At 48.0% G+C, this 19,814-nt stretch overlaps 1 protein-coding gene across 5 annotated transcripts in view; it reads right to left on the bottom strand.

Annotated features, from left to right (window-relative positions):
- ASTN2 (astrotactin 2) overlaps positions 1-19,814 on the bottom strand; it is a 911,658-nt gene that overhangs the window by 227,827 nt on the left and 664,017 nt on the right. For all 5 annotated transcript variants that reach the window (XM_059071227.2, XM_067040875.1, XM_067040874.1 and 2 more), the window contains 2 exons: positions 18,249-18,353; positions 15,070-15,249 (listed from right to left, as the gene is read on the bottom strand). In XM_059071227.2, the coding sequence (XP_058927210.1) occupies positions 15,070-15,249; positions 18,249-18,353 (285 nt within the window). The remainder of the gene's footprint in view (positions 1-15,069; positions 15,250-18,248; positions 18,354-19,814) is intronic.

Raw genomic sequence — 19,814 nt, 5'->3', positions numbered from 1 at the left:
AAGGGACGGGCCATTGCCCTATGTTAAAAAAAAAAATTGTATGTTAAAAAAAACATTCTGACTTAAAAAAAAATTTGTATGTTAAAAAAAAATTCTGACTCCATATTTGATGCTTGATCTCTGCCAGCTTTCAAGCCCTGCTACTCCCCCTTCCCCACTGGCCCCCTCACCTGGGCAAGCCTAAGTGCTCCCACCTTTGGTGCCAGAGGGAAGTTCAAAGCATGCAAGCCTCAGCCAGCATATGGAACCCACTCCAACCCCACTCCACCCCCCTTGCTATTATATAAAAGCCAAGCCAGTCTCTTTTCCTTGCTCTCTCAAGCCATTTTTGGACCTGCTTGAGAGCCGTCTTTGCTCTCCCCAGAAAGCTCCATTACATGAGTGACAGATCTTTTAAAATCCTCTTGATGTGTGTGTGTAGCATCATCCGTTTCATCATCTGAACCAAATAATGGCTGGGAGTCCATCCCCCTACTTCAGAGTGACAACAAATGTTTATAGAGTTAAATAGTAAAAACAACGTTGTAATATGCTAAAAAAAATGTATAATTTTAATTTCTGAGCAACCACATGGGTAAAACCATGTGCTTTTGTGAAATGACATTTAATATTTACGCTTAAAAATAGTAACTCTCGGGCTTCCCTGGTGGCGCAGTGGTTGGCAGTCCGCCTGCCGATGCAGGGGATGCGGGTTCGTGCCCCGGTCCGGGAGGATCCCACATGCCGCGGAGCGGCTGGGCCCGTGAGCCATGGCCGCTGAGCCTGCGCGTCCGGAGCCTGTGCTCCGCAACGGGAGAGGCCACGACGACAGTGAGAGGCCCACGTACCGCAAAAATAAATAAATAAATAAACAATAATAATAATAACTCTCTAAATCTCTCAGCCCCAAGAATCTAAAACTTGTTTGACAAATTTAATGACTGTAAAAATGTTAGAAATAAAGTTAAATTAAAAATATTACACTCAAAGAGTAGAGAGGGAGCAGGCATGTGTGCTGGGGCTGGATCTAGGAGAATAAAACTTTCATTGATTGATACCCTGGAAGAAATGTACGATGCACATACAAATGGCACATATACCCTGGATCCTCCAAAAAGGTTAATTAGTTGTTAACTAAATGAAAGGTGCATACGATAAAGGAAAAACATCTAAAAGTGTGTATTCTTCTCTTCTGCTCTGGTGACCATTGCCACATATGCCTGTTTTTCTCCTCAATGAAATGGGGATATTAAATCCAGCCTACTTATTATGTACCAGGACTATTCTTAATGTCCTGTAGACTTTAAAAAATTTTTATTGTAGAATAGTTGCTTTATAATGTTGTGTTCGTTCCTACTGTACAGCAAAGTGAATCAGCGCTACATATACATACATCCCCTCTTTTTTGGATTTCCTTCCCATTTAGGTCAGTGCAGAGCACTGAGTAGAGTTCCCTGTGCTATACAGGTAGGTTCTCAGCAATCCCACTCCTGGGCATATACCCAGAGAAAACCATAATTCAGAAAGATGCATGCACCCCAATGTTCATTGCAGCACTATTGACAATAGCCAGGACACGGAAGCAACCTAAGTGTCCATCAACAGAGGAATGGATAAAGAAGATGTGGTACATATATACAATGGAATATTACTCAGCCATAAAAAGGAATGCAGGTGGGTCATTTGTAGAGACGTGTATGGACCTAGACACTGTCATATAGGGTGAAATATGTCCCATACATCTTACACAAGTAAAAGGTGGCCTAAAATGGTCAGCCTGGCCAGCCTCTCTCTGAATGAGATAAAACCTCTCTAAATAAAACATCAGAAACAATACTGGGTGTGGCAGGGGGAAAAGCAGCTCCCTAAGGAAACAAGTTACAAAAGAGGAACTTTATTTTTATGCTGGGAGATGTTGTTTTCTTCCTATGAATTCAATGACCTGTGAATCTAGGTCTCAAACCTGCATTTTTCATCTCTTACCTTCCTTTTGACTGGTACATATGCAGTTGCCCACTTAATACTGCCAGTTGGCGTGCCAACTGTGGGCTGGTGTGTTCAATGAAGATATCCCTTAGAACACTTACACTCAGCATATTTAAGACAACTCAGCTCTTCAATAGCTGCTGTTCCGCTACTGTTCCATTTAAGGGACACAAGCATCGACTTGGGCATGTAGGCCCGAAACTTTGGCACCATTTCTAATCACGTCCCTCACCTCTCACCTCCCACCTCCCACTATACAATCATAAAGTTCTCATCCTACTAGCAGCTTAATATTTTTCACATCCCTTTATTCTTTTCTTCATTCTCATAACTATGAAAATTTAAGCTCCTACTAACCTTAAATTAAGCTCTTGAAACACTTGTTACAACTTCCTAACTGATCTTCTTAAATCTAATCTAGCATTCTACCTACTACACTTCCTCCCATCCCAAATCAAGCCCAATCCCACACCAGCCAGAGTCAGGTTTAAAACATAAGTGCTAATAATATTACATGAAACATTTAAATGACTTGAAAATGCTCCTGGTAGGGCTTCCCTGGTGGCGCAGTGGTTGAGAATCCGCCTGCCGACGCAGGGGACACGGGTTCGTGCCCCGGTCCGGGAAGATCCCACATGCCGCGGAGCGGCTGGGCCCGTGAGCCATGGCCGCTGAGCCTGTGCGTCCAGAGCCTGTGCTCCGCAACGGGAGAGGCCACAACAGTGAGAGGCCCGCGTACCACAAAAACAACAACAACAACAACAACAACAAAAAAAAACAAAATGCTCCTGGTAAAAGGAAAAATTCCTTAACACGGTCTACATATCCAGTGGGATTTTATTCCCACCTATTTCTCTTTCTAGATTTATCTCACCACTGCTTCCATCCCTCTCTAGGCCGTTTTAGTACTTGCTTTTATGCTACCTAAAACACTTTCCCTCTCCCTACCCACCAATGTCTCCTAAATCTTATCTCTTCCAGGTCTTCTGAGGTGCCCTACCTGATCCACTACACAGTTTGAGTCAGGGGTCCACAACCGCCTTTTGTGTTTCTGCCTTCTAGCACTGACTCATTGCATTGTGATCTCCTTGTTGCCTACGACTCTCTAAGGCTAGACTGAGCTCTGCGACGGCAGAGGAGCTTTTACTTTACCGCTGCATGTGCAGCATCTAGCGCGGTACCTGAAACAAAGCAGGCACTAAAACAGTTGCTGCATAAAACCAGGGCAGGGGCTCAGCTTAGCTCGTACGTTGATATACATGTACACTTCGGGTCACATTTAGCACGAGCTGATGATGCCACCTTCTGCACCTCCCACCAGCTGCCTCGCTGAATCACTGACTGTTAGTTGCAATAGAAAAACGGGATGTGGCTGAAAGGTGGGAGGAGTGGTTCCCTCCGATTTCACTTTCCTTAGAGAGTCTTCTCAGCTATAAAATAATGAAAAGTTGTGTTCCTTTCTGGAAATTCAACCCAAACTTTGTCTCGGTGCAAAGTCACCAGCGCTTCCAAAGAAGGCCCCAAAAGACACCTTCGATTGTGTGGTATGTAAATGATATCTCAATAGAGCTGTTAACAAACAAAAGAAGATGTACCTTTGATCACATGGTCCCTTGAACTGCCTCCCAACACACTTTCTTTGATGGGGAAGAGAGAGGAAGGAGCCAGTTCGAGTCCTAATCCTGTGTCACTAATGTATAATTCTTTTGAGCAAGTTGCTTATTCTCCCTGGGATTCCATTTCGTTATCTATATCAATAGCGTTATTAAATTAAGGATGTTATCAGTTGTAAATGTCAGTGATTCCGGTGCCCCAGACCTTAGGGGCTTCTTGAGCCAAGAGCTCCAAAAGGAGTCTTCCATCTCCCTGGACACCTGTGGAATGGGAGGGGACAGAAGTGCAGATCCCAAGGACCCTAAGGAGGCACCCCTGGGGCACAGAGCTGGTGTATCAGATGAAGACGGCCAAGGCCAGCTCCAACCCAATGGATCACTGGTCAAGTCCACCTCTAACGCCTGCCTCAGAGCCTGCACCCTGACCCAGAGCCCAGGTGTTGCTAGGAAACAAGACTCTGGAGCCAGCGGGCCGACATCATGCAGGCTGGAATCATGTTGGTCTATCTGCCTCTTTTCTCCCTCTTGCTGACCAAGTCCTTCTCATTGCTTTGGAGGAAGAGAAAGGCCTCTCAGAGAGAACGCACTTGCTGGAGTGCCCCTTGTGGTTAAATAGTAGTAAAAAGTAAATGGTGAGAGGACTGAAGTGAGAAAGGACGGAAGAAAGAGAGGGCAAGAGAGAGTTACCTTTTACCACCTATGTACCTTTGGATTATATATCTTACCCACTCTGAGTCTCAGTTTCCCAGGCATCAAGATGCCAGCTCTAGAGGACTGTTTGGAGGCTTAAAGGAGATCATGTATGTGAAGTGCCAGCAAATCTCCTGCCATATAGTGGTTCTCAGTACATGGCTTTGGTCATTACAGGGGGGCTGTAGGGTATGTGGACTTTGGCGTCAGAGAGTCCTGGGATAGAATCCTGCCTCTGCCTATTACCAAGCCACGTGACCTTGAGCACATGAGTTTGCTCATTTAGAAGATAAGGATGATAACCTGGACCTCACAGGGATTTTACAAACACCGTGTGAGACCGCGTGATTAACTGTTTCATAGTAGAAATAGAAAACAAGTCAGTCACTGCTGCCCACTCCTCTGTCACCCGGCCCCCGCCCTCCCCGCAACACACCCCTACACATTCTGGACCACTATCAGCTTGGTGTTCGGCTGTGCAAACACACTCCCCTGTGCTCCACCGCCGGGCTCCAGGCTGTGCTTTCTGATAACTCTGCCTTCTATTCCCACCTCCAGGCTCAGGCAGGACCAAAATTCACAAGCTGGCTGGCAGATCAACAAGAGACAAACAGCCATGGTGTTAGAAAGTCTGGCAGGAAGAGGGCTTATATCTTAGGCTGCCGTAGTCAGCACTGGAAAGAGCTGCCTCATTATATGCTTTTTGTTTAGTGATAAGCACCATCGCTAACTTGACTGTGTCTCACAGTAATGAATGATAATAATACCAGCTAGCATTTCCTGAGCACTTCTTATATGTCAGGTGCAGCGATAATCACTTTACAGCCATCGATTCTTTTAATTCTCATAACAACACTGTGAGGCAAGCGCGATGGGGCCCATTTTAAAGATAAAAAGACTGAGGCTCAGAAAACCCTAAGTCACATCTGGCAAATGGGATGGATGACCCACAAACAGCTTGACTTGTATGTTGTTATTTGTTGAAAGGTACCCTCTGGTAAGGAGCGGGTAAGAATGGCTGATTTCATGTTGAGTTCCTACTAGGGACCGATCGATCCCAAGATCTCATATCATCTTCCTAACAACCCCGAAAGGTCCAGATGTTTTTCCAACGATTCCTCTGGTACCTCCCATACCGGTCCCTGGTTTTCACTGAATTTTAGGCATTTGGAGATTCAGCCTCTCCTATCTGTGAGAGTTCTCTGCTGTGGACAGAGCCAATGGCAGGGGCGCGAAGACATACAAAGCCTAACAAAGAAGCCAATGGCAGCCCTCAGGAATGCCGGAGGGGATGCAGGCGCTGTTGCTCCCAACCGCTCTGGGAGGACCCAGCGCCTGCCAGGCTGCCCCGCACAGCCAGCCTGCATCTTGCCTGTGCAATCCCTCTCCACCTCCCTAGATGGCAAATGCCCTCACCCCCCAAAGGGCTCGGCTCAGAATCTTCTCCAGGGAAATTCCCAGCTCATCCCAGGGGGTTAGGGGCCCACCTCCCCACCTCGCCTCCTCCACCCCGGCCCTACACCACACACACACACACATACACACACACACATGCACACGCCTTATGCTTTCCTGTCACAGCATGTATCCAAAGGGCCGTAATCATGTGTTCACCTGCCGAAAATCTTTCCCATTTGACTGTGAGCTCTCTGAGAGCAGAGAGCATGTCTCATTCACCCTGGCATCCTCAGCACCGGACACAGGCCCTGGCATATACCAAGGGCTCAGAGCACTGTTGTGGAAAGTTGAGGGCTGGGAAGGGACGAAGGGAACATGTGAGACAGGGGAGGGAAGGCGCCCTGTGGTGTGAATCTGTGGGTGAGGCTGCCCTCAGGGTGCAAAGTTCGACCTGCTAATAATGACCTGGGAAGGCAAAAGCTTCCACCTGGGAATCTGTGTTTCCCTCCAGACCATTTCGTTCTCAGAAGGGGGCTGAAGGCAGAGAGAAAACAAAAGGCCCGTATTCGTCTCCAGGGAAATTCCACATTCTTAGAGCAAGACTGATGTGAGGGAAGGGTCGTATCTAAAATCCTGCTCCCTGAGTCCCTGTGAGACCTTCCTGGGGATGGGACTGTGACAGGGGAACAAGTGTGGTCTGGCCCCAGTCTGAATAGAATCAAGGTAGCGACTTTGCAAGAGTGTCAATCTCTGAATGCGTCCCCTAACTAGGATAATGGGGACAGTCTCCAGTGGTTCAGGAAAGGATGTTATTTGTGCATGTGTTTTTGTGTGTGCAGGAATTTTGAAATAAGAAAATAGGCACGCTGCCAGATGAATGGCTCCGTGATCTATGAGCACGCGGGGGGCTTTGGCGACTAGGAGTCTTTGAATTTGCTGTAGGTTTTCAGGTGAAGAAAAGACCAAATTATGCCTCTAGCTGGTTATTCAATTTCCCCCTTTGCAGCGGCAGGTCCTAATGGCTTACCTAAACTGACCTCAACTTTCCCATCTGTAGAGTGGGAATAGCTAACCTAGACGGGGATGGAAAACACCTTACACATGAGTCCCCATTTCTTACTCTCACATTCACGACAGATACTGCTAAGTGATTTGACCCCACCAAGCCCGGTCCTGACCCAGAATCTCTTTCAGCAGCATTTCACTACCATTTGATCATAACTGACACATAAGGGAAACTCAGGTCTGGCTAGGTGATTGCTAAGGCCTCTCTCAGCCCTGATGTTTTAGGGTTTGGCTTTACCTTATAACTTTGCTCCTAAGTTATGCTAGAGAAGCATGTTGTGCAGAGGGGTGAAAAAAGAGAGTACTTCCACCCCTGCCTGAGCTGAGGGACTAAACTCTGAGTCTCGGCTTTCCCCAGTTCTTTCAACTGTGGATGAGAGAGACAGAACAGGAAAGCAGGCAGTTCCCCTGGGTCTGAAGCCAACATCTGAAGAGGTTTCTGAGGCTGCTGTGATAGAGGTGGACAAGCAAGGTCTTTGTGCTTAAAGCGGCCTGCGTTCAAACCCCTGCTCTGCCAAGTTCCCTGGGGTGAACTCCTGTAAATCATCTCCCCGGTCTGAGCCTCAGTTTCCTCAAGCGTGAAACGCAGATAATGATGCCTACCTTACAGGCTGGCTGTGAGGAGTAAATTGGATGAAATAATGTATGTGGAAGTGCTTTGTGAGATGCACTGTGCTGAGCACATGCAGAGGATTATTATTCTTGGAACGGACCAATAGGAAAAATACTAGGGTGTTCTGTTCCAGATGGACTCAATCTAAACCGGGGAACCAATGCATTTTTTTTTTTGGTAATTTCATCTGGTAGAAACAGCAGTCTCGTGGGCCTATTTGTATGTAACGAACCACATCCTGTATCGTCTTTTTGCATGGTTCTGAGGAGAAATAAGTTGGCTGTCTCCTTTGGCGTGCTGCAGGCTCGAGAGTGTCCAGCTCATATTTAACGTCCTCCTGTCCTCTCCAAGAAAAAACACCAGCCCAGAGCTACACCTATGCTATAAACAGCTGCCCAGAGGCCAAGGGGCCAGGGGAGGGGCAAGGGATACTCAGCCACCTCCCATCAGCACACTGGGACCTTGTCCAGGCTGAGACTATAACCCAAGTGATAGTTAAGGAGTAAGAGGTTCAATGTGACTAGAAGGCAGAGAGCGTGGAGACAGATGGGGCTAAGGAGGTTGATGGGGACACAGCAGGTCTGAGAAGACCCTGAAGCCATGGGCAGGAGTTTGGAAATTAGCCTCAGGGCAATGACAAGGCACCCAGGAGTTTCCATGGAAGGAAGGGCTTGATGGGATCTCCATTTTAGAGACAACCCATGATGCTTAATTGTTACGTGGACTTGACTGGGCCATGAGGTGTCCAGATATTTGACCAAACACTATTCTGGATGTGTCTGTGAGGGTGTCAGAGAGGGTGTTTTCAGCAAAATAATCAGCAGACTGAGTAAGGCAGATGGCTCTATTCTGATGTGGATGTGGTGGGCCTCATTCAATCAGTTGAAGGCCTGAATAGAAACAAAGGCTGGCTCTCCCAGGAGTAAGATGTAGCTCCTCCTGCCTGAGTATTTGAGCTGGAATGTCCATCATTTCCTGCCTTTGGACTCGAACTGAAGCCTTGGTTCTTCTCAGTTCTAGAGCCTGCCGGCCTTGGAACTGCATCTCATACCCCTGGCTCTTTTGGATCTCCAGTTTGCTGAGATCTTAGCTTGGACCTTCTCAGCCTCCATAGTCACATGAGTTAATTTCTAATAATAAATCTCTCTCTCTCTCCATGTATGTATATATGTATATATATATATATATATATATCTGGATATGTGTGTGTATATATATATACATACATACATCTAGAGATACAGAACCAATTATATATATAGCTTTCATATATATTATACATATCATAAATATCATATGAATATATATCATATATATGTTCATATCATATATAATAAAGAGAATTTTACCTATCTACCCATCTATCCTGTTGGTTCTCTCCGGAGAACCCTGACTGATCCATGTCCTCAGGGCTGTGCAGCTGGATTGATGTGGGACAAGACTGGATGCAGGGAGACCAGGTAGGGGGCCAACGCTAGAGTCCAGACAAGCCATTATGGTGGCAGCAGTGAGGTGGAAAGAAGTGGTCAATTTCAAAAGCTATTCGGTCATTAAAACTGATAAGACTTGGGATGGTTTGGAAATGGGGCGAGCGAGGGAGAGGGAGGATGTTGAGGATCTCTAGGTTTGTGGCTCTGCCTCTAAACAGATACAGGTGCTTTTCACCAGAACATTGGAACAATTCTAGGCTGTGTGGGGCAGAGTCGGGGCAGGCAGAGAGCTGCCATGATAGCACATATCAGAGGAGAGAGCTTGGAGGCTGAAGTATAACGTGGGAGTCAACAGTGTAGGGATGGCAACAGAGAGCGTGGCTGAGAGTCCCACAGAGACAGGGCAGTCCTGCAAAACCATATTGACCGGCTTGGCAGAGGAGAATAAGCCAGCACAGGAGACACAGAAGGAACAGTCAGGAAGGAAGGTGGGCAACCGGGAAGATCTGGTACCACGGAAGCAAACACAGACAGTGCCTCAAGCAGGAAGCAGTCAGCTCCATCAAATGCTAATGAGCGCTCAAGCAAATGGGAACTGAAAACCGCCCCCAGATGATTTTGCCAGGGAAGTAGACCAGTAGCCATGCAGGTCTCAGCTCTGAGATTGACGCCTTTCATGTCTGGTTGGTAGCTCTGAAGCAAGTTCCCTCAGGAAACTGAAAGCCCGGGAGAGTTCTCCAGCTCCCATCAGCCCCTTGGCTACACCTGTCCTCACAAAAGGAGGTGACACTTGACTACATCTTTCCCTTCTCCTCCCCCTCCCCAACCCCTGAGCTGCCTTTCAAACAGCCAAAATCCCTTTAAAGAGTAATCTAGGAATGTTTCAGGTGACATTCAAAAGGGCACTGTAATTCAAATGGAAATGCAGAAATTCATTCCTTTGGACAGTCTTGGGAAATTATAATAGAGATAAAACATGTCTTAAAGGTGGCAACAGGCATTTATCTGTGGGGACATCTCTATGCTATAGGCTCTCCCAATCTAAACTCAAGAGCAGTTCAACCTTCACAAGGAGAATGTCCTTTCATCAGGGTCACCGAGTCTCTAAACTTGGAAAAGACATATTAATCGCATACACTTTCTCTTCTACACTTTTTGTTTCTCCATTTCTCTTTGCGGATTTTGGTTTCCCTGTGTCTATCTCTGTTTTTCTGTCTCCTCCTATTTCCCTCAGTCAATCTCTCTCCGTCTCTCTGTCCCTGTCTGTCTCTCACTCTCACACACACAGAATGAACAATTCCTTTACATGCACACACCCTTTACCTTCCATAGTCACTTTCTCCGTGAAAAAGAAGCAACGGAAAATTCAGGAAACCTGTCAGACTCGTAATTTCTGCATTTATCACTATCCCCTCTGAATAGAGAATGACAAGGGATAGCAAAAGTGCAGGCGTCACGGACACCTCTCTAGTAGAGCTCCAAGGCTCCCTCCCTCACTGGCTCCTCCCCAGCAGTCCCTCTCCACCTGAGTCCGGTCTACCCCAGTCCTTAGTGCTGAGTCAACTGACAAGAGAGCGGAGTAAAGTAGCAGCCATATCCCCCCCTGCCCCAACATATACACGTGTGTACCTACACACACACACACATCTGGGATCACAGTTACCTGACTGTATGTGGCAGCCATGGGTGGAGGGAGTGGATTGGATCAAGATAGTAATTAGATGCCTGGCTCAGTGGCAGATAAATAAGTCCATCACTGATGTGTCTATGCTGTCATCGGATCCCGTATCTTGCATATGGGAAAGTAGATCTTAAGAGTGTGAACCGATTTGCCCAAGATCACACAGCTTGTAAGAGGGAAGTTGGGATTTGAACCAAGGTCCATCTGACTGCAAAACCTGTGTTTTATCTGCAAATGAGGAAGTCTTTATCCAAGATAGCCAGAAGAAGGGTAACTTTATACAGAGAGTCTTAATCATGATATAAGACTCATGTGTCGAGGTCATGGCTAGGAAGAATGTGTGACTATCAAGTCAAAGAGTGAAGTGAAGCCTCAACTGGGAGTAAAGTAGCTTTTCAAAATATAGGTGCATCAAGAAAACAGTAGCATATAGTGAAAATATTAAGCTGCAGCAAGAAACTAAAAACTTGACGTGGGGGCTTCCCTGGTGGCACAGCGGTTGAGAGTCCGCCTGCCGACGCAGGGGACACGGGTTTGTGCCCCGGTCCGGGAAGATCCCACATGCTGCGGAGTGGCTGGGCCCGCGAGCCATGGCCACTGAGCCTGCACGTCCGGAGCCTGTGCTCCGCATCGGGAGAGGCCACAGCAGTGAGAGGCCAGCGTACCGCAAAAAAAACTTGACGTGGAGCTTGGAGCACGGCCTGGGAGCAGAGGTGATGGTTAAAGGAACCTGACAGGCTGAACAGCTTCCAAGCTAATCATACCTGGGCTGGAGCTTCTGGGGATGACTTAAGCTATTCTAGTTGCCTTCTAAGGTCCAGCTCTTCCTGGCTTTGGCTGGTACCATCTAACTGACCTGTCCAATGCTCCAGTCCCTTCTAGACTGGTGGAATGCCCATAATATCCACCTGGTGATAGGAAACCCCGCCTCCCTGCCTGAATCTTTCTAGTCCTTCCTGGCATGCCCAGTGCCTCTCTGGAATCATCATCAGAACCTGGGTCTGTTGTTCAAGCTTTCCTTTTGCCCTATTACAGGGAAACAATACAAAGGTATGGACGACCACTCGCCCCTTCTGCAAAGAGCAGATATTGTTCATTGATCACAGCATTCTTTCCCAGTGATCCCAGTGACCTTTATACAGTGGTCTAGAAAAGCCACTCCCCAGCTCATCAGAACGGGTACATGAAACAAGCTATGGGCCATGATCTGACAGTGACTGGTTCCCTACCACGTGCCAGCCACCTGCCTTTCTCCAGCCGATGATAAGTAGATTAAAAAAAAAGTCTATCACAGGAATGACAAACTGTTGGAAGGCTAGTAAGGCTGGACCCACGTGAGGACAGCACCCATGTCTTGCCTACCGCAACGCCCCAGCATGTGGCGCGAGGTCTGCAGAGAAGAAACACTTAGGAAGTACCAGTGAACCAGAGGTTAATGAATGATAAATGTGACTCCCCCCCTCGCCACGGAATACACACTTAGAAGCACTTAGGGGAATGAGAGTGAAATAAAACTCTCGTGGGAGATATTTTAATCAGACACATTCACCCCAACCCCTTTGACTTTCCATGACTTCTAGTGGCTGGATCACAACAGTGGCCAGAGCCCCCCCCATCCTTAGTGAACCTGGAAAGGCTGGGACATTTGTTTCTAACGTCTGGGGACACTCGATGTGGGCTCAGGTTGGAATTTAAACACCAGCTCATTCAGTAACAATCTGTGTGGCCCCGGTAAGCCCCCGATCTCTTTTAAGTTCAGATTTCCCTTCTCTAAGATAAGGGGTGAGAATTTGTGCCTTCTTTGCCTCAAGTGGTAGGTGGGAGGACCAAAGGAAGGCTGTGTGTAAACTGTGAAGGGCTGTACGATGTCTGTGGTTGTTACCCACACCCCGTTTTGCCTCTTCACAGCCTGCTCTTTCAGCCTTGGCTTTTCCTACCAAGAAGAAACCACCATCTGGGTCTAGACATAGATTTCAAAGAATCCTGGAGCACCCCACCCTCCTCGCTTGCTGGGTTGAAAAGATATTTGCAGGGACTGGTGACACAGGTGCTTTTCAGGGAGAAATGAGGGCTGTGGCCACACATTAGCAAGAGCTGTGGCCAGGACTAAAATCCTCAGCTGATGTCCGTAACGTTCACTTCACGTTAAACTACTGTTTCTTTTATGTACTTATCACGTGCCACGTGTTTTACCTGTATCATCTCATTTCATTCTCCCAAAAGCCTTGTAAGGAAATTACTATCCCTCACTTACCAAATAAGGAAGCTGAAACTTAGAAGTTACTTTGCCCGAGGTTTCCTGGCAGGGATGTAAGAAGAGGTATCGGGACTTGAAATCCTGTCTGTCCCACTTTGACGCTGTTCTAATCCATTTTCTTCCCACAAGCTCCGCCCCAAGAGTGATCAGCTTCCAAACCCAGATTCATCCTGACCCGGTCCCCAGTGAACCCTGGTTTCACAGATGTCAATGACACACGTTGACATATAGATGTCAATGACACATAGGTGGCTGGGGAGAGAAGGGACACACACCAACTATCTCTGAGTCCAGTTCTTTCTGTCCTTCATGGGAAAATTCCCAGCTTCTCAGCCACCTCCTCCCCACCATCACTTGCAAATTTAAAAAGTAAAACGACAGTGTTTGATGTGCCCTCCAGGTGGTCACATCAGGTCGAGACAGAGAGGGAGAAACACACACAGATCAGCCGGCCTCAGTGTATCGCTGTGCTCTTCTGGGAGCGAGCACGGACGAGGGAAGAGAGAAAAGTGCCTGTGCCCTGGAAGCCCAGAAGGAAGACCTTCTGTACCAAGTTCACCCAGCAAGTGTGCGGCAAACCTGACGTTTCTCTGAGTCTTGAAGGGGGTCCCCAGCTGCTGTTTCAGCGTTCTGTCTGCCCTCCTCCCCACCTTACTTGCCATAGATCCCACGCACCCGTTGTATACAAGAAATAGCATTTTCCGGAGGGGAAAAAGTCCAAGGCCTGGAAGCAGCCGAGGGTGGAGATGGGGTGGGGTTCAGCATTAGCGCAGCGTCCCAGGCCCCAAATGCCGGATGAGGCAAATTGGTTCAGTGGCCACAGTGAGTGAAGGTTTTTATAAACATAACCTAATTGTATTACTTCCAAGTCCGGAAGCTTATTGCCCTGCTTAATGATGTGTCACCTTATTTATAGGGTAGCACAATGAGACTTCTATTGATTTAATGCACTTCCTTAAAGACTGTCGTTGTCACAGCCATAAACCGGAGATATTCCCAGACAACTCAATTATTCCCCTGCGCCTATAAACCACCCCCAGGTGCCCCAAACAGTGGCGCACACACGAGAAAGGGAGGGGTGAGACCATGGCAGGGTGGAGAGTGCAAAGGGAATTGTTCGGGAAGAGACAAAGGCTGGGGCTCCATCCAGCTGGGGATGAGGGTCAGCACGGGAAGAGCTAGGCACGGAGCGTGCAGCGTGCAGCGTCCTGCTCTGCCTGGGCTCTGCCTTGGCTCTATCCGGAGGAGCCGTGTGACTCTGAGCAAGATTCCTCTTCCCTTTCAGCCTTAGTTTTCCCAGGTGTGCAATGGGAGTGCTGAGCCCCGTGAGACCCGTCAGGTCTCCGTGGCTCCCACATTCCGTGGTTTTAGGAGTTACGGTCAATCGGGCTCTTGGAGATAGGATGGCTGGTCCATACGGAGACGGTGCAAGCACGTTTGAACATTACTCCTCACCCTTTCCCTCGATAGAGAGCCTTTCTTTTCAAATTAATTGATAATAATAGTAACAATGGTAACAGGAAGTGATCCTCCCCCTGCTATGTGTGTCTGCAGGGCACTTGACTTGTTGGCTTATCTGAGATTCATCTTCTCATCTGTGAAATGGGGCTGTGACTACTTAGACCTGTTATAATGCATAATGCATGTATGCCATAGTTCCATCTTTCTCAAAATGCTACTGCATAAACCACTTTCCTTTAATGTAGGAGGGAGACAGGAATGGCTAAAGTACCCATTTCACAGGAAGGGAAAACTGAGGTGGGAAGGGAATGGATTTCCCAAGGGGAGTGGCACAGACTGGTCTCCTGCATCTGGGAAATTCCAATTCTGATAATAGCTGAGAATCGGAGGGAAATAAGATGTGCTGACCCTCCCTGAGGATAAAAGTCTCTCCATGGCAGAGACTTGAAACTGTCCCCCAGACATGAGGTGATCGCTCCCAAAGGAGCCAGAGCTCTTCTTGGGTTCTTGCAAGAGCCTGAAGAGAAGAAGGTGTCAAGGAGACACCACTCCCACCCCACAGCCTCCTCCGCCCGCCGACCCTGGCAGTTGTTTCGAGGGAAGGGAGTGGGAAACAAGGAGGACGCAGTAGAAGGCCAGGGTTCTGGAGTCCAGACCACCACCCTGGGCTCTCAGGCAATGCCTGAACTGGAAGACTCCTGAGAAATCATCACACGGCCCTTCATTCCATCCACAGTGAAGGAGAAGCCCGGAGAGGGGCAGGGACTTGCCTGAGGCCACCCAGTTTCTATGGGGCAGAGCCACGATTTAGCTCCCAGGGAGCTCAGTTATCTCCCCAGCAGCCTTACCTCTGCACTGCATCTGGACACCACCTCCAGCAAGCCCTCCAGGCTTACCTTTCTGATACTGGAGCCACAGCTGCTGCTGGACCTTCTTGCTGGGGAAGTGGATGACGCAGGTGAGCTCGGAGCCATAGAGGGCTTCTGCGACGTAGTGCGAGCCATAGTGCTGGATGAAGGACAGTAGCTCCTCCCGACTGCTCTCCTTGGTCAGGATCTTGAGGACGTCGGTGAAGCCTGGACAGAGGAGCAGCACGCAGAGGTGGTCAGGCTTGGGAGGCTGGTGGCCGGCAAATGACAAGCCTGGATCTGGTGCTTTATCCATCACCATGGTGTCAGCCAAATGTGCGCAGCTTTCCCTCACTTATTTTGCAAAGACTGCTCTCTCTCTCTGGTGGACGCACGAGACACTAGGACTGACAGGGAATCAACAGCAGAGGAAGGCCTATAGCTGGCGACCTGAACATCACAATCAGGAAAAATCAAAGCTGATATCTACTGAGCAGCTAGCGTATACCTGGCACACTGCTAGATGTTCCAGACACTTTGTCTAATTTAACCTCAGCCCAGCACTGCGGTCTCAACCATGATAAGCCCTGTCGAGTGGATGACCAAGTCAAAGGTCATAAACTGGAACTGATTTGCCTTGGTCCTCCAGCCAGAGGAGCTAGGATTCCAACCCACTTCTCTTCTCACCCCAGGATTCACGCACTTCCCATGTACCCAATTATCCAGGGCCTGAGCTGTCCACGGCTGGAGCCCGGGGGCTGCACTGGCCCAGGCTCAGCAGACAGTCTGGGTCCTCATATCTGATCCCTGGCTTAGCTTCCTGTAACATCACTTCCCTTTCTCTCCCTGCCTCAGCCTCCCTAAAACAACAGTTATGTCCTTTCTCCTGCCATTGTCAAGGGCCTCCTTGCTGTTTCATTGCCTTTAGTCCTATGCCAAAGGGGCCTGAGTCCTCAGTGCCTGGCATGGGGCCTGCACAGCAATCACTCAGTAACCACTGCTCCCCTGCCCTCTTCCTCCTCCTACAGGCAGGTCACCAAGCTATTTTTTCCAGGGGCCTTAAGACCTTCTGGGCTCCTCCCTGCTATGGATAAAGCCCAATGACCTTACCTGGGTATCCCAGGCCTCCAAGGTCACCTCCCATGAGCTACATACATTAGGCTTTACCTCTGGCCAAATCAGTTTTCTTATTTGTCCTGAGTGTGATCTGGGATTTCCATCATTCTTTCTTTATGTATATCCCTCCCACACTCTCAACACACACACACACACACACACACACACACACACACCACGATTCACCTGGAACCGACTCCCACTTCCTCCCTAAGTCACACCCATGCTTTCAGGCCCCAGGAAGTCACCCCTCCCCCAAGAAGCTTTTCCCACCATCCTGGCATGGAGCACCTACCCTTTGCACCTTCAACAGGCATCACCTTGAAAGCAGGTCTGTCCCATTTGTCTCTGAGTCTGCACATGCATCCTTCCCCACCCCCAACTCAACCAGGTTCACAGCACAGATCCCGGACACGGCGGATACACTGACGCCCATGATTATAAGAACAACTGATTCTGTGCCCCATCAAAGTAAAATGTGAAAGAGCAAGCTCTTCTTCAACATTCAAAATGAGCTCCAATTGCGAACATTTGATTTACAAGGGTGGGGGGGGGTCTCCGGAGCATCATTATTGATTAAAGTAGATACACCTTTGTAGTTCTAACAGGAACACGGCAGTCTTATTCACAAGTGCGGTGTAAAGGTGTGGGTGGTGGTAAAAACAGAAACAGCGCTCAAAGAATGGGTCCTTGATTAGAACAACCCCTCTCCATCAACCTGTTAACCCATGCAGCTGGGTAATTAATGCAGCAGAGTTAATAATGAGATGGTTTCTGTTAAGTAATAAATAACACCATGGAGATGCCCTGTGGCTCTTTATCCAGGCAGACAACACGGCCTTCAAATCCCTGCCCTGCTCCTGTTCTGCCACTTACTAGCTGTGTGACCTAGGGCAAGTTACTTAACCTCTCTGACCCTCAGTTTCCTTATATGAAAAACAAACAAACAAAAAGTGATAAAGAATGCCTTCCTCTCCAGACTGTAAGCCCTACGATATGAAACATTATAAAGTGCTTGGGTGATGTCAGCCATAATTACTATTTATACGTCCCAATACCCAGGCTAAAAGAGTTCCATGTTGCTCACGAACAAAGCGATATTGAAAGAGAAAAGATAAGAAAAGAGCTTGCCCACCATTTCAAGATACTTGGACAATAACCCAGTGGCAGTGTTATGAGTAAGAGTCAGGGTAGAAAACCCAAGGCCAGGCCCCATCTTTTCAGTTTTCTTTTCCTTACTTTTCAGTTTTCGTTTATCTTTTATTCCTTCATCAAAAAGGAGCACCAGTAAAGTACAGGAATGCAAGGTACGGGAATAAATAAGACCCAAGGCCTCCCCACAGTTCTCAGGTTAGTGGGGGAGACAGACAGGATTCTGATGTGAATCAAGCACTTGTTAGTGCTTTAACACAGGCAGTTGAGCACAGGGAATTCCTTGAATTATTCCAAAGGGTATAGCTAATGGGGGAGGCATCTCCGAGTACTGTAGGATGTGCAAGGAGATCCAGGAGGAGGAAACAGCATGCGCAAAGTCACAGAGACAAGAAAGAAAATGTCCCATTTTGAGAACTACAAACCGTCCCCATCAGCTGAAGCACAGGGTTCATGTGGACAAAGTGTGAGCAGTGTGTGTGTGTGTGTGTGTGTGTGTGTGTGTGTGTGTGTGTGTGTTGGTGGGGGGAGGGGAGCAGGGAATGCATTACTGCTGAGTAGGAAATGGGCAGGAAAAGAAATCAGCCAGGAGAAACCAGAGGAATCAGTGTCTGAAAGAACTCATACAATCCACACGCCTGAAGTACTTTGCGAATGTAAGTGTGACCTAGGTTACCATTTGCCCCTCTCTCCTATTCATCCCCCACACCCTGCTCAGACACCCCTTCCTCCAGGAGCCTCTCTGACTCCCCAGAATGGACAGCGGCCCCATTACTGCATTGACCTGCTGCAGTGTGTGGACACCACCGTCATGCCTGCTTGTCAATTCGCCCTCCCTGTGAGATTGTTGATGGTGGGGGGGGCGTGGCCTCATTCCCTCAGCATCTCCAGGGCCAGCATCCTTGCGGGACCTGAGCTGAATCACGCCAAGTCCCCTGGCTGCGGGCGGCAGTCCTCACCTGCCGAGAGGGTGATGGTGCTGAGCTTCACGCGGTACAGGTTGCTGCGGACCCGCCACTGCTGCACCATGGGGTAACCCATGGCCTCGTCATACCTGACGTCTCCTGGGGAGGGAAGAAGAAGCTCACGTGAGCCCAGCATTTAGAGGCCTCAGCCTACAACCCCACCCTGCAGCCCCGGGCTCTGGGCAACAGCCACCTCTTCTAAGTGCACAGAGGCTCGGCCCTAGAGTGAGGGCTCTCTCTGGCGCTGGAAGATTTATCTGGACTCCACCTCCAGGCCTCTTCCTTCCTGGCCTCTGACCTCAGCCCCAACCCCGCCTTTCCTCTCTGCTCTACAGCTCACATGGCCCCCTTTACCCTACAAGCAAGAATGGGTTTACGGTTCCACTAACTCTGGGGGCGATTTGCCATGGGGTGCTAGAGAGCACGGTGCCTCAGTTTCCCCATCGGATACCATGGCTACCTGGGCTGATCTTGTTTCACAAGCGTATTGTGAGCCTCAAATAAATGAATGGCAGTGGAAGTCCTCTGGTAACCTTGAAATGTCCTATGTGTGGACTGGGGGCCAGAGAACCACAGCCCGTTCACCACATACAGACAAAGGCTACTTTTGCACGACAACATCAGAGTCGAGCAGTTGTGACAGAGGCCACGTGCAAAGCCTAACACGTTTACTATCTGACGATTTATGTTTGCTCACCTTCTACAGACTGTTTGTTTCCTAACATGGAAACATAAGACGTCCTTTGGTATCTCGTAAAATACCTGTGCGTACACATAAAAGGTCCCCATTTCAAACAAGACCGAGAAACACTGGCTAAACAAAGTTAAAAAAGATATATTTTTTAAAAAGCTGTATAATTTCTCAGCACCTTGAATAAATTAATATGCATTTTAAAGGTATATGAAGATAGTGCACAGCATTTTGCAAATTTTTTTGACCAAGGGGCCCCATTCTTAGGTTTCACTGGAACTCATGTTCCGTAGAATGCTTTGTGTGAAACACAAGTGTAGACAAAATATAAACAAAGGAAAACAAAAACACAACAAAATGTTAGCAAGGGGTTAACTGAGTGCGGTGGATGTGGGAAAGATCCTTGTTTTCTGATTTATATTCATCTCCATTTTCTAAATTTTGTACTCTAAGCGCTGCAGACTCTTTTTTTTATAATCAGGAAAAAAAAATACGTGAAAAAGAAATGCTAGTCACATCAGCAGTTACTGTTATTGTTGTGTATCCTCTGCAAATGGCAGGCGCATTTTCTGTCCTTTTCTCTTGTCCCCTGGTGAGGAGACACTTAAAGAGATATTTGATACCAAGATGCAAATGAGAATCTCACTGGAACAAATGATTTCTTCCTGGACTTTACTGCAGTATTAAAGTTGTCCATTACTATCAACTTTTTCCCCCCCCTTAGCCTCAGAAATAATATAATGTCTTAGAGGCTTTCATTTTAAAGTAAAATATTCATGATCCCCAAAGATATGTCCACTGGAGGCAGGTTGTTTTGTTACATATATGTCCTCTCTGTTTATCTGCTCTGCCTGTGTCCTTTCCTTCCT

This window comes from Kogia breviceps, chromosome 8 (genome assembly GCF_026419965.1).
Source record: "Kogia breviceps isolate mKogBre1 chromosome 8, mKogBre1 haplotype 1, whole genome shotgun sequence".
Lineage (NCBI taxonomy): Eukaryota > Metazoa > Chordata > Mammalia > Artiodactyla > Physeteridae > Kogia > Kogia breviceps.
The sequence above is the reverse complement of the archived record's forward strand: the minus strand, read 5'-3'. Positions and strand labels throughout refer to the sequence as shown.